General features: G+C 39.2%; 1 protein-coding gene across 1 annotated transcript; it reads left to right on the plus strand.

Moving 5' to 3' along the window:
* The first annotated feature begins 920 nt into the window (after window positions 1-920).
* LOC104477617 (homeobox protein CDX-1) lies at window positions 921-11,673 on the plus strand. Its single transcript, XM_010117771.2, has 3 exons — window positions 921-1,353; window positions 9,815-9,960; window positions 11,425-11,673. The coding sequence occupies exons 1-3, from the start codon at window positions 921-923 to the stop codon at window positions 11,671-11,673; spliced, it is 828 nt and encodes a 275-aa protein (XP_010116073.2).
* The last annotated feature ends 4,064 nt before the right edge of the window (window positions 11,674-15,737 follow it).

The following is a 15,737-nucleotide window of genomic DNA, read 5'->3' on the forward strand; positions in this document are numbered from 1 at the left end:
CCACTCATTTCAATATCACAAACAAGACCTAGCATAGGGAAAGTGCCAAATTTTGCATTCTCTCAATAACAGATTCTCTTTCTGTTAACATTGCAGGTTAGGATAGAGGAACTTCAATCACTGTGGCAACGAGCCACCTCATGAATAGGCTTGCTAACATCAACAAGACTATTCGTAAGAACAAATGCTCAAAATGACTATGAGACTTCTTGTATATTCTTTGTAATGTTAAAATCAGTCAGATTACTGTGGTTTCTAAGTGCTCTCCCACATGGACTAAGAGCTGAAGTCAAGAAGAGTGCTCATGTGAGAAACTAAGTCAGAGCTGCGGTTAAAGTCTGAACTGGTCCTTTGTTTTTAGTTAAAAAAAAAAAAAACAAAAAAACCACCACATTCTAACAGAAGATATCTACTGGACTAGCAGATATCAGGCTTTAAGTATAACCTAGTGCCTGATTCTGACATGTATCGATGAAGAAAAGTTCTACTGTTACTGTGTGAACAGTTTTTGATTAGCTACATAAGCAACTCTGCTTGGAGACCCCGAGATTTCAAACTACATTCAAAAAGTATAGAACGGGGATGGTAATACATAAAGGATCTGTGAGAAAGGAAGCACTAGAACTAGCAGCAAGGTGGGGTTGCCTGCATGGGCAGCCCTTCATTTGAATGCAAATGTAATTTTGGGGCAGGCAGTTATCTGTGACAGCAGGCAGGACCTTAGTAAACTGTTACCACCAGCACCTGGTAAAACCATTGTTAATCATGTGTAGTAAAGGGACATCAGGGCTAGCATGAGTCATTTATAGAGCCAGTCAGGGCTAGAAAAGAGAGAGAAAGAAAGAGGAGGGGAAGAGAGATCAAACAAACACTGTGAGGAGCAGGATGTCCCAGCAAGACAAAGCCAGGCTGTGAGCATCATGTATGTGAGTTATCTTTTGGATAAAGAAACCAGCATGTATCCAGGATCTGCAAGGTGCAGCAGCAACAACCTGCCGGTGCAAAACTTTGTGTCTACTCCACCCTATTCAGATTACATGGGATATCATCCTGTGCCAACTCTGGACACCCATGGACAGCCTGCGGGAACCTGGGGATCTCACTACGGCCCACAGAGGGAGGACTGGAACGCTTACGGCCCAGGACCGTCCAGCACGGTTGCTGCTGCACAGATCAACGGCTCCTCGCCTGGCCAGGTCTCCTACAGCTCTGCTGATTACAGCTCCCTCCATCCTGCTGCATCTGGGGGGTTACCTCCTGGAGACACAATTAATACACAGCAAATCTCTCCCAGCAGCCAAAGGCACAGCTCTTATGAATGGATGAGGAAAACGGTGCAATCCACTTCTACAGGTATGAGGGCACGGAGGTTTTATGCTGAGAAGAACTTTCAATTTTGTTTTCAACTGCTGGGTTTTTTTTTTTTTTTTGCCAGGTTCCCTGTTTACAGGGAAGTGTACAGTTTAACAAAGATAGATCCTAATTACTCTGAAGGATTCTCTTGCTTGCAGTTAAATATTGGTTTGATTATTGGATGCTGGTTTTGATCAGCTATTTTTTATATTTCTTTTTTACCTTTAATGCTGAGGCAAATGAAAAGCAATGTCCTTTGACAGTTAAGTATTTTCACTTCAAATATGTTTTAAAAATTGTGATAGCAAATAATCGCTTTTAATATGAGTCCTATAAATTGGAATGAAGCAGCACTTCTGCAGAAAGAAATAATGATGAAAGTACTGTGTTTCACAACTACCTATACTTCGCTTATTTTCCTGAAGTTTTACAGTACATATGAAAAGCTCAAGTAAAATATATACAGTAGGGGGGCTGGAAACAAGGCTTTGTATCACAAACAGCCTCTCTAAACCTCAGAACACTGAAATGAAATGAGATCTGCAAGATCAAACAATGAGTCAATGCTTTAAAAACAGGAATGATAAGGAAAGGCTTGCTTCACTTTATAGTAGCAGAGCCCAGAATATGCAGAATTACAAAGATCCATGGTAACACAATCAGTTAATACAGCAACAGGTCAGTCTCATGCATAGTAGTTGCTGAATACAAAACAATTCCTCAATCATATTTAATCAGTAAAAATAATTCATGAAGCATGAGGAAAAGGTTCTGTTTGATTGTGATGAGGAACAGTAGAAAAAAATGGAAATACTGAGCATCTCTAAAACAAAAATCTGTACTTTGTATAAATGGAAAAAAAATTATGAAACAAGGAAGAGGAGAAGAAAAAGATGGAAAACTGCCTGAAAAGAACAGAGGCACAATCCACTCTACAGAAATATTTGATCCGCTGAGGTGCTGAGCAGCTTTGACATGCACAGAGATGACCAGAAATTAAGGATGCTCAATATTTCCCCTAAAGAGATGCTCACAGTATTTCAATGTTACAGCCCAGGAAGGTTCCTTCCCACCCCCTTAGCTCTATTCCACACATGCCTGTAAATAATAGTTTTCAAAGCAAGTACTGATTGAATCTCTGATGGGAAAGTAATTACTTAAAATATATTTTAGAAAAATGAAAGCAACTATATAGAAAACTTATCTTTGTTAAAATAACACATCCAATTTATACGGACAGACCAGGTCATCCTCGCTCCTGTTGAACACAGCTTTAGTTCATCGAGAGTTCATCAGAGTGAACAGGACAGAGCAGGTTGTGACTCTGGGTGAATAAGAATTCTGGCAAATGAAGGAAGGAAGAGGGGAAAAAAAAAAGTAGTTGGGTTTTTTAAAGACATATTTGTTCTTCACTGACTGCTACCCAAGAAAAAATGAAAGAGGGCTGGTCTTGCAAAAACTTACAGCTTACTTTCAAGTAGTCCTTACAAGGGCAATGAAATTGCTCACAAACTGTATGATTTACAGATGGCAGAATACTTGCTCAAAAAAAATACTACTTCTCATCTTTTCTTTACCTACCTGCCTCTTGCTCCTGCAGATTTAAATTGCAGCATCTCAGAGAAAGACCTGATTTGACCTGTGCTGTCCCTTTTACAGTGGAGACACTCTGAGATATATGTATCTATATACAATATAGATATAGAATTTATAGATATAATGGACAATAATAGTCTAACTGGCTGCTTAAGAAGCATGCTTAGGGCTTTCTAACCTTCCAAATTTCAAGCCTGCAAGGGTCAGAGCATTCACAGGAGGTGCTGGGAGCCTTCCCATTCTGGAGTGGTCCAACCAGTTATTGAGCATCTTAGGAAGAATTGAAGAAACCAGCATGTCACAGAAGTATATCCTCCCAAATGCCCATGGGCCAGGGTAAGGCCCTCTGAAGTTAGTGGGAACATATCCATTCATTTAATAGGTACGGGGTTGTGCTTTAGGGAAAAAGCTTGATAAGTAATTCTCCTGCCACTGCTTCCCCTCTTATTTTTTTGCTAGGCCAGGAACATTCGGTGTCAGTAGATCTGCTTCACTGGACTTGGTTCTTTCTTCATTCACTCCTTTTCTCTATTTAAAAGCAAGGGCACTGTCATTTTTCTCCATTTTCCAAAAATATATTTTTTTTTTTTAAATGGCCCTAACAGCAACGTCAGATCTAGCAACACACTTAAGTCAGGTTCGTTCTGAGCATGCGAGTGTTGCAAGTGACTTCAAATGCATGACTAGGCTAACTGCACTTACCAACCTTGTTGCTGGATCACGATCAAAATCCTCAGCATTTTCTTAGATGGAATCCATTGCTTTTTACATTCCTAAAGCTGTAAGCATACATTGAACATTACCCGTGTGCCTCTGCAGAATCTTTAGGAATTTCCATAGAGGTTTTGTATAGGCAAAAGTGAAGGAATCACACCTATTATTTATTAGCTTTCCTTATTCCCTGTGAAACAAATATAAGCCACTGTTCTTAAAGATGGAAAACCTGAGGCTCAGACTTACCTGACGTAATCAGCACAGAAATCAACTACACAACTTAATTTTATTATTTGTTCATTACTTGTTGCAAAATACTAGTTATCAATAATAGTATTATTTCACTATGGAAACAATAATTATTAAGGCAAGTGATTTTTGCAAAGTGATTTTTTGAAAGTGTGCCAGAAATGTTGCTGTAATCTTATCCCTTTAAGTTGGGGAAGACGTTCTTTCCAAAGGTTTACTTACACTGAGTGGTCTGACTTCTAACGGCTACAGAAACAAGGCCCAGAACCAACGACATTTCCACCTCCAGAGATTTCACGGTTAGCATCTCTTATTGGTGCTTTGTTGCCTCATGACCTGAGAGATGACAAACAAAACACTTTATTGAAATTTCTACCACTCCCTCACACCGTACAGCACTTTTGGTACTCTTATCTACACAACTAACCTGGAATAAAAGAAGAAGTTATTTCAAGTCTCACTCTAACTTTAAAAACAACATCCAATACAAAACCTTGTCTTCAACCGGTCTTAAGTGAAGTTTATGAGGTTATGCTACTTGAAACCACTGGAAGATCTCAGTATTTCATTTGAGACTATGATTCCAGCCTGGTGCTACTGGAATGCATTTCCCGCAGAAAAGATCTAATAAGGCTTTCATCCATCATTCTCCCTCTGGTTGAAGGATGTCTGAATGTCTCTCCCTGCAGCTTTGGAACAGGAGGGACTGGGACTTGATCCTAAATGCAGTGCATGTAAGATCCAATGCCGAGTCACTGCATTCTTGAGGGTGTTCAGGATACAGGAGAAAGCAAATGTGTTTTGACTCAGAACACTTGAAGGAGGAAACACTGACTCCTTCGTATTTTCAATCAAGAACACCAATTGAAAAAGACCCTTCTCTAACCCTTACACTGCTCCTGTTCCCTCTCCTAAACAACCACTTTGAAACAGCGAGCAAAGCCAAGGCAACTGGCAGTTTTAACAGATAATAGAACAAAGCCTAAAGAACATATAGTAATTGAAAAAAAAAGTCAGTTAATCACTTGCTTTTCAGTCTATACAGTCATTGGCAATGGGATTTCCCCTGATCTTGCCACTTAGAAATCCACCTGCATTTTCTGCACGTTGGGTCCTTCTCCCAAACAAAATCCACTCAGAGCAGTCTGTCCAATTATTGGTAAAGGTAATAAAAATTACTCTGCTTTGGATTTAATTACTTCTGTGTGATGAAGATTAATAGAAAAGTGTACACTAGCAAACTAAAGGACAGAGTTTGGCCAATGAGCCAAATACAGCCTAGAAGAACAAATTCAAATTTGAGAGCATCAGCATTTTAAACATAACTCAACAGAACAGAAGGGAAAATCCTTCAAGTCTCTGGAAATGTTCCAATTCTATGATGCTATCCTGGTCTTTTCAGCATGAGTCCTCTGAACATGTATAACAAGAACAAGTGATCAAGACCCAGCAGAAAATACAAAGTTTTACCATGTTTCCCAAACCTTTGTGCATCCAGCTTTGCAATAATGAATAGTCCTGCTCATCACACCAAGACTTCTGGCAGGAATATTATTGCTCACATTATACAGGATTGGATCCATGCAGCAGTTTCTAAAACAATAGCATTGTGTGTGGGTGGGGTTTTTTTTTTAATTTAACTTTACAGAACATCATGTGTAGCACAATGTTTATCGTCAAGACTTATTTAAAGTTACTTTCGTTTCACATCTTCAATTCAGTCAGTGAAATTACAGTAGGGAGAACGTGCCCCTTTCTTTTCCTACACTTTCAAAGTACATAAATATCTAGAGATAGTCCCAAAACAAAATGCTGGGACATGATCTGTATCTTTAAAACGCAAAAGCTATCCTAACCTCTCTCTTAATACTGAGCTAACACAAAGATGCAGATTTGAGCTGAGCTTATCTTCAGGCCAGAAAGCTATTTCACATTTCGAGCTGACTTAAGCTAACTTCAATCATCAATTACAGACATTAACTCCCTCTAATTCAGCATTAAACTACGGACTCCAGATTACAATGCTGTGTAAGGAATCCATCATTATTCTATGCTATGACATCCTCTGTCTGAAGTAGGTAGCTTCTGGATTTTATGAATGATGCCAGTGTCAGCAGACGAAGAGTATTCCTGGAAAGTTAAGAGAAGAGGCACTGAAAAAGAGGCCAGGGCTAGTTCTAATGCTAATTTATTTTGCTTTGTAAACTAGTTGTGAGGTCCAATGGTGGTTTGGTGGTTTGTTGGTTTTTTTTTTTTTCCCCCTTTCCTGGGCTACATTGTCTGAGGTTTTGAGGCCTATCTGTCATATTGAGGCAACAGACCCTTTCAACACCTCACTTTGCTTTGATATGCAGTCTTGTCTCTTCCTTCTCCCTCTTTTCTTCAGGAGTTATATTGCCGGAAAGGGTGATGATTTTCACAGCAAATAAAGAGGCCTTCTCCTAGCTTTATTGTCTTCAGAAGAAATGCTCTGTGAATTTTATGACCAATGGGAAAGCTGTTCCCTTTCCCCAACTCAAAACTTGGCCAGTCACAAAAATTGCTAGAGTGCGTGTGATAGAACAGGGTTTTTAAACTGTATCTCACAAAAAGTTTTCTAAGCCTGAAATGTCTTATTTCTTGTTACTCTGAAGGCAGTCTCCAATAGGCACTATTGCAAAACAGGTTTTTGACAAAACTCGCTGTTCTTCAATAGCTCATTAAAGCCAGGAAATCCACTCCCCCAACACAAAGGCAGTCACACTGCAAAGGTAGTTGCTTCAAAGCTCTTTCATTTTTCTTCCACCCAACTACTAATAACCTCTCCAATCACTTGCAATTCTGTAGTATAACTGTCCATGCCAGAACACATTTCCAATAAAACGGACACTGCATTGCCCATTAAAATTATAATCTGTCACTAACCAAAGATTAATTAAGACTGTAGAAATTTAAACATTGGTAATTTAACTCACCTAAGTGAGATTTGACTAAAGAAATGGATTAAAGTATTAACTTTTATCATTGCATCATGAAATTCTGCCATTATCTCCTAAAGAAGTCTGAGAAGTGAAGAATATCCTTCTGCTGTCTCTGGGGTGAATCCATTAGTCCTACCTCAAATTTTACTCAGGTAATACTTCTCCTTGAAATAAAATGCATCACTGTAAATAAAACCAGTAGAAGGTCTTCAAGATTTGGCTTGGAATGCAGTAGAGTGGATCTATTTCATCTAATAGATGGAATTTAGAGGCTAAAGTCCCAAACCATTTCTCGATAGGTTCTGTTGCTGCTGTTAACTCTGGCAAATAAAAGTGTACTTTGGCTTTGAAAGGAAATGCCATACACAATCTAACACCAACCCAGCATCAAACAAAGGCATTAGGCAGACCCTCACTAACATCAGTGAGAGCTGGGAGTAAAACACGACTCTGCCAGAATGAAAAGTATCCTCTCAGAAGGCAGTGGCAGACCTCAGCTCTCAGTGTCTCCCACTGAGGATGTTACCCTACACAAAATATCAAATTATTAAAGACAAGATTTATGTGACAAATTAGAGAATTTTTCTCAGATTGCTGTTGGCTTTAGGAAGGAAATGTTCTCCTTTCGCTTTTCTACTTTTTAAATTATTCTCTTAACTAACTTTAAAGAAAGAAATGAGATGTGAAAGCTCCCAATCTTCCTTTAAAAAGAAACCAGATATCATTCCTACTAAAAATAAACTGAAAGCTACTCATATAAAAATGACAGATTTTATGGGAGAAATTTCTGCTTTCCACATACACTTAATTTCTTCTTCAGTTTAAAAAGCAAAAAGCCCAACCCTCTCCTACTCAGGTAATAAGGGTTAAGCACTTAAAACCAGAAACAGGAAGGTTTATCTTGAAGTTTACCATCTTGTTTTGGCAATAGAAGAACATTTGATATTTGTCTATGGCTTCTGAATGAGAATGGAGCTCAAGATAAGATCACCTTGTTGCTCTTTTGTGTACTCCATCTTAACACCACAAAGGAGACTAAGGAAACATTTTAAACATTTTGTCCCATAGAATGACCCCAAATTCTCATTTAAAGAGGGAAAAATCCTAACCAAACCACTGGCTAGAAAGATCAAAAGTTTAAAAATATCAAGTGAGGCATTAAAGCACCACAGGTGACCATATGCTAAACAAACAATTTACACTTTGAACGAATGAAAACAAATGTCCCAGTACTTATGTGGACTGAACTGAGTAACTGCTGTTCTTTAGAGACTCTAAAATTCTTACCATAACGTTGTAAAATTAACAGCACTTTTCACTTGATTATCAGTGTAAACGTAATTGGGCTAATTCTGCTTTCACTACAGTTTCACAATGATAGAAACGCTCCTGAAACGAGAATGTCCTATGTATCTACCCCGGCCAAGGACAGCACAGCAGGATCTTCACAGGGAAGTTAACAGATTTGAGTCAAAGTGGTTTTGGCTGTGTGGACTGAACAGAAACCTAAGCATAAGGAAGGAAGACAAACACACACCCCCCCATTTTTCCTACTGAAACAATCCAACTAAACAGGCTGATGGCCTCAAGACAGTTGGAAAATGCCCACAGCATTGTAAACTCACTATTAATGCATAGTCCTTTCCCAGGGTTGAACCTGAACCTCAGGAGGCTGTTCTGCTTCGTGATGACTAAGGACACAAAGATTCATGACCCGCAGTGAAACACACTGCAAATAAAATACCTACTAAAAATAGATTCCCTGTCCCAGACAATTTACAGTCTAAAGAGACACATCTGAAGAAACGTCCATATAAATATACAATGACAAGGAAGCACAAAAAAAAAAAAAAAAAGGTAAGCCTGTGGTTAGCAAACATGGTAACACTGGTCTTAACAGAGGAATGATCCAGTCTTTCAAAAATGTAGGAAGACCCTAGGCTAGGGCTGAGGGACCTTGGTTTTAAGCACGTGCTGATCTCTGATATACTGATTGCCTTGTATGAACATTAACAACAGACAAAAAGTGGAAGAGAAAGGAAGCATTTGTAGCCTTTCCCATTCTCAATTCTCTTTCACTACTGCCAACACATTCTGTCCTCAGAAATTATCCTGTATGGAATCCATAAAATTCCAGCTACTTGCATCTGTGTTCACTGGCTCATGTCATTTGCCATTACCTTTTAACGACGCAGATACTGCTAAGCCATGTCTGCTTCAGTCAGCTGTACGCACAGCTGAAAGGATGCAGCAGTGCTGCTTGCAAAAGAACGGATGCTGCAGTACTATCGCTGTTCAATGTCCTTTGTTAAGTATCATTACTTTCTTTTTCTCATTTTTATTAACTGTCATCTGAAAATCTACGCTATTCCCTGTGCTATTACCAAGCTGTGGATAGACTGTGCCAGACTTGAAGGAAAAACACAACCTCCAAATTGCAGTAACAATCACAATATTGTATTAAGTTTTCTAGCAACAAGAAGTAAGGAACTTCGGAAGCTCTCAGTATTTCCTATGCAGTAAAATATCCCTTATGATTTCCCTCTGAAGCACGTAGCAGTGTATAAGCTTTAGGCACAAAGCAACAAGAGCAACTCAACACAAGGCAGGAAGCCTGCATCAGAGGTGGGAACAGAACCCAGGTCTCCTGGCTCCTTGTTCTTAACAAGAATGCCTTCCCTCTCCCAAATGATAACCCAGGGTGATAACGAATATGAGAAGCAGTTTATCATCTATCTACTAAGGAGCAAACCCAAAATCTGATGGTGTGAACCTCTTGTGCTGTAAATCAAGAGCGAGTCAAGGGAGTTACTCTGGGTAAGTGCATAGAGAATCAGGCCTAAAATACCCACAAACATATTTTCAAATGTAAAGGCAGGTATTTTTTGTTACTAAAGTTAAAAATTTCTAGCTTGAAGCAATGTGTTCTTCTTTCAAAACAGGTAAAACAAGAACAAGAGAGAAGTACCGGGTGGTTTACACAGATCATCAGAGATTAGAATTAGAGAAGGAATTTCATTACAACAGATACATTACAATCAGGAGGAAGTCTGAACTTGCTGCAAACCTAAGACTTTCCGAGAGACAGGTAGAGTATGGATCACCCATTCAGGATTTTGTTTGAATTTATTATTGCTGATGAGGAGATAACCATACTGGTTAAGAATACAAAAATGCTAATGCCTTTAATAACCAAATACTGCGAATGGGTTCCCTTTGCAGTGTAGGAACTCAGACTATCCAGCTGAATGGCCTGACAGCGTTGTTTGCACTCAATTCTAAATATTCCACCAGCACTACCTCAGGTCTCATCAGGGAGCTGTGCAACAACACAGAAAAAGCAAATACCAGTCTTACATACAGTCCTGTTCTGAGAAACAAGAGGTTAAAAATATCAACAAAATCCTGCCCGGATTTCTCTCTGTTTTACTGGGTAGCAGTAGCAGGAAGAAATTTTTGCCAACATTTCTAAAGCAGAGGTCCTGGTTCTGCTAAAGCCAATTGGATCTCTCTGAATAGATTTCAGGACACAATATGCTCGTTTGCTGCCTTTTCTATTTGCAAATGATCACAGCGCTGTTTTCTGAGTCCGTTATTATTCAGTATCATTCACTGAAGATTATGCTTGATTCACCATTGTTTCATGGGCTCTACTGAGCAGGAATAGTCCAAAATCCACCTAGTTGCAGCACTGTACATTCAACTTGAGCTTGCCTTACACAGCACACATGGAAAGAGCCCTTTCATACAAACGCAACAACTCCATCACATGAATATGACTGAACACACACTGTCCTGTCCCAAGTTCCAGTGCACTCAGCCTAAAACCTGAAATTATTTTCTGGAAAAGCTTTTTTCCTGGCCACGCCAAAATCCCAACCAGGACACTGGAAGGAACATCTCAAGAGAAAAGGGCAAAGAACAATTGTTGAAACAAGTAAGGAAAGATGTAATATCTAATGAAGAAAAAAAAAAAGGCAAAACAAAGCATTGCTAAATATAGGAAGTGCACAGAAGTAAAGGAGGTGAGGACAAGAAAGAGCAGCGAAAATTAGACTTCAGGGGAAGAGTTACTCGCACAACCGGACAGTGTGGAAAAACACTGAAAGGAAGGAGTGCAACAAGTGAGGAACAAGTCAAACAGATTAAACTGACCATGTTAGCTTTTAGTCTAGCATTATAGACCTGTATTTATTTGGTTTTCAATGTAAAGATACTCTCCAATTCTTTTGGCCATCACTACGACACGAGTGGGGTTTTTTTTAAGTACAAAATCTAGCAGAACAAAGCAGCTCATTCCATAGAGAAATATCTCCTAAAAATAAAACTACTGCTGAAAAACTCTTTTTTTATCAAACTATTAACACATATTTTATTACCAGACAGGAAAGATATGAAAAACAAGCAAACAGCTCTGTTGTCTCAGTTTGTCGCTGTCTTTCTCACTGGTCCTCATGCAATCAATTTTACCTGTGACCCTTGACTGTATACATAAAGGACGACATTACATTCCATTAGCAACTGAAAAAAAATTTCCTCTGCTCCTCTGCAGGTGAAAATCTGGTTCCAGAACCGCAGAGCTAAAGAAAGAAAATTAATGAAGAAGAAAATGACTCATTTTGATGGCAGCAATCTTGGCTCTATGCAGAGTGACTCTGGCTCTGTGAGCCCGATGCCAGTTCCTGACCAACAGACTCATTCAGAAATGTCCAGCTCTTTATTCCCACCTCCACCTCCTCCGCTTCCCATGAATGGTTTGCAGCACAACGGGAACCTGCAGCAGGTAGTGGCCTCTCAGTAAGACTGCCCAAAGAGCTACTGCAGAAAGAACACTACAAACTACCGGTACATGGAGCACTACAGTATGAACCAGAGAGGACAGCTGCAGCCGTTTTGCAGGAGTTCCCAGTATGACACAGTTCTGTGCACATAAACCAAGAGCCACTTGCCACGCCTGCAGGATAGCGCGGGTTCCCAAGGGCAATGGAACTGCTGTGTGACAGGAGTCTTAGTTGCAGGGAGCCTCTGCAAGAGGATGCCATGCCCAGCCTGTGCCACAAGGCAAGCATCCCTCCAGCCATGCAGCAGGTGGGTAGGCACTGGGAGGAGGAGAGCCGAGGACCAGACATGGCCACTTGTTACGGTACACTGCAGACAAAAAAAAAAAGCACAAAACAGGCCACAGGCAATACAACATTGCTGAGGCAGTAAGAGCGGCTGTATGCAAATGCTCTGTCCTTCGTCCCTCAGTAAAGAGCATATTCCTTCTCCTTTAATCTCCACACAGGTTCCATGTACCAGTCTCACTTCCACGGACTTTACAAACGGATCTTGATAAACGAAGACCCAGCTTATATGTTTTGACCAACTTGACAGAAAGCCAGGTCGTGGTGATTGCACTCACTACAAGTTAAGGACAAAGGTCAGGGATGAGCTTTTTGGAATCTTTTGGTTTTGACAAGTTTTGATTTCCAATGTTCCATACACTGGTATAAACATGCACTCTTCAATCTTACCATAAATGTTTCAAAAGCATTCTGGAATTGTGAATCTTGGCCCAAGTTCATTTTTGATAGAAGAAAAATCATGTCAGATTTGTTTTGTATCCTAAAAGAGCGAGCAAAGAGGGGGAAATTCTCTTAAGAATTGTAGGCATTTAAAAAACATTTGCATTTCAGGAGACAGCATAGCGATGGATAAAGATGCAATAATTGCATCCAATTAATTTTGATCCAGCATTCAGAGCTATTGTGACACTAAAAAAAAAATTGAGAAGCCAAATCAATGGAAGACAAAGCAAAAAAAAAATTTCACTTTAAATATAAGCTCTTGGCATTTTTTAACTGGGTCTCAGCTCCCGAAGCGCCGATCCCTCTCCTACTAAGCAGAATTTAGTAGGTAAGCAGTACTTCAGAATAATCTGGATACTTACTTCCGGAGATGACTAAAAATTGCATGTGCATAACTTGTCTGCAAGGGGAAACTTTTTAAAGCACACAAGTGATTTGGGAATTTATACTCCCACTGTCAAAAGCAATTTAGAAATTTAGGATGCTGTCCTCACTAATTTTCATCAAGGTGTCCTCCTAAATACCTCTGTCACTGTTGCAAATAAGACTTAGGAGCATTAAGTCATTTAGGCACTACACTTTTGGGTTTTTTTCCTTAATTATAACAAATAGTACTATTAGGTCATCAAAATGTTGGTAATTGTAAAATTACTTTGTATATAAAGAACGTTAAAATAAATGACTTTTTTCATAATCTTTTTCCAATGTGGTATCAGCTACTGTAGCAAGTGAACATGCAGATTTTCATGAATTCCCACTCTTCCCTTTCACAATGCTGCTCCATTTGCTGGCCACAGCAGTTTGAAGCTTTGCGTAGGTAATACAAGTGAGATGAAGAAACGGTAATTCAAAGTTCAGCAACAGAAAGGTTCCTACTGATTTCCACATATTACGAAAAGCCGAACATGACCGACAGCATGTGGGAACAAAAGTGATTTACCATCCGTATTGGTGAGCATAGCAACCAAACCAAAACACTGGTCTCCCAAAAGAGCTATCCATTGGATATGTCCAAAAGAGGAATCCATTGGAAATACACAGAACAGCCATTCTGTCTACAGAGGGAAATGCTAGAGATATTTTACTGACAATTCATACACACACGTACTTAACAGAGACTGAAAAAGGTTCAACAAGAAAAGCATCCTCACATTGGCCAATTAAACAGAATTATGCTTGCATACTACAGAAAAATCAATAAAAATTTCCAGATTTAGGCTGTCAAAAGGTAACAATACAGAGGGAAACTCTGTCTTTGGTACTGATATACAATAATTCAGGACCCAGTTCTAGCTGAGTGCACAGAACCCTGGCCCAGGGTTTTGCAGGATCAAGGTCATAGCTATCTGTTTAAAGGACATTTCCATTACAGTTTAATTTTTATTAGAAAATAAAAGAGGAAAAAGTCCTTCAAGAAGGAGCTTTAAGAAAAGAAGTATCTGAACAAAACTTCTTTCTCTTTAAAATTATTTAAACACCATTCAAAGAGAGGGGGATCTGGCAAAACAACCGAGTTTATCTTGTTTACATGTAGAAGAGTTATTGAGGAAGATAAGTGACCACTTTGAAGATCTGCCTCATTTCTGTTCCAGTTTGCTGAAAGCATGCTTGCTATAGGTTGCTATGTGTTTCCAATCAGAAGTTGTTAAGTACACAAAATAAGGCTGAATTTTATTTGCAGAAGCACATGTTCAAAGGTTAAAATTTATTGCTCCAAAAGCAGTATCTATAAACCAGGGCAATACCTTAGAGATTATTAACCTTCTAGTTATGCCAGCGGTTGTTTTAAGTAGTACAATTTTTTGTAAAACCTACCAGCAATCTATTCGACTAAATACTTTCAATGTTCTTTAATCCTTTAAAGTTGCCCACCAAAACCAAAAGAAAGCTATTTTTCTCTAAGAAGCTTGTGTAGTGCTGCTGCTTAGATGCTGTATTGTGCATAATTAAAAATAAGAGAGACATAAAATTGGAGCCAAATCAACTGAAATTATTTTGGTTCAACATTTATGAGTCATGAAATATTGGTGCCAGTCCTCAGAATAATACCTCCTTTCTTTCTGACTCTGGGTGTATCACATAACCTATCACTTTTATCACATCTAAAAACTAGGGACACTAAAGCAGAGTTGCTGTGAAGATTGATTGGTTGTTAGCAAAGTGCCTTGAACAAGAAAAGCATACCTTAGACTACATCACAAGAATATATAAGCCCTTAATCCTAATTGTGATTAAAAGAACGATCAAGGTATATCCAATTTTCAGAGGAATTCATTAACCTTTAAACCCCTTACCCAGCAAGAATTGTGATCTGTATGGTACAAAAAGATCAAGAAGAGCACAGCAAACAAGACCTTCTACAAAAACTTCATTCAACTAAGCAAGAGATACAATTCAGAAGGACATTTCCAAAACAGAAAAAGCTTTCACAAATGCAGTATCTGCAATTGCATTGGGGTTATGCAATCATTAACGTACTTACGAGAGAGCTTCGAGTATGTGCTACCTTCTACTCAAGGAGCAGATTCAAAGATACATTCATTCTAGATGTTACCATAAAAATTAAAAGGCATACTCCTTTAAGCACCCTTACTTGGTTTGCTGGTGCAGTACAGGCTTACTCCAGCCCAAGCTTTTACACCCAGAGCGCACGCTGAAACGATGCGCCCTGTGAATGACTTACCCAGCCAGTCACATTTCGGAACAGCACTGGATGTTACTAGCTGCACACAACATTGTGCAAACCTCACTATGGAAAGGTTTTATGAGGAGCATGTTTGCCAGCTGTTTTCATACTCAAAGAGCAGAAATACTTTCTTGTACATTTTGTAATAAGCTCTGTTCCAAGAGGTATCGCAATAAACAGAGAGGCTTAATTAAGATACATCCTGTGTGTTCTTGGTCTTCTAAGCCACAGTAAAATACAGTCACTAAGGCAGGACAGACTTTACATAGACAACAGTCTCTCTTACCTGGGAGTATGAAAGAAGAGTTAAATTTGTGCCACAGAAATGTTAGTCTGCCAGGAATATGAACCATGCGTATAGCAAGAACGGCAAACAGTAAAAGCGATCAATTCCTTTGCTACCTCATGAAAGACCACAGCAAAGAACATCTTGGGGACTCAACAGCGAGCACCCAGTAATCCCATCCAGCTATAGTCAGGTCAGCATGAATTAGTGGGAGCCCTACACTACAGGAAGGAAACCAAATAAATATCAATAGAGGATTTCCTGTTCATTTTTGTGGTTCTGCTAAAAAGAATTGATTTAACCTGGAGTTCACACGCTGGCTC

This window comes from Chlamydotis macqueenii, chromosome 11, assembly GCF_036417535.1.
Source record: "Chlamydotis macqueenii isolate bChlMac1 chromosome 11, bChlMac1.mat, whole genome shotgun sequence".
In the NCBI taxonomy this organism is placed as follows: Eukaryota; Metazoa; Chordata; class Aves; order Otidiformes; family Otididae; genus Chlamydotis; species Chlamydotis macqueenii.

What these genes read in the sequence shown, in the direction of transcription:
- LOC104477617 (XM_010117771.2), top strand. Translation starts at nt 921, where the DNA reads ATGTATGTGAGTTATCTTTTGGATAAAGAAACCAGCATGTATCCAGGA. An exon ending in GGTGCAATCCACTTCTACAG is followed by an intron (nt 1,354 to 9,814) that starts GTATGAGGGCAC and finishes CTTTCAAAACAG; the next exon opens with GTAAAACAAGAACAAGAGAG. An exon ending in TAAGACTTTCCGAGAGACAG is followed by an intron (nt 9,961 to 11,424) that starts GTAGAGTATGGA and finishes GCTCCTCTGCAG; the next exon opens with GTGAAAATCTGGTTCCAGAA.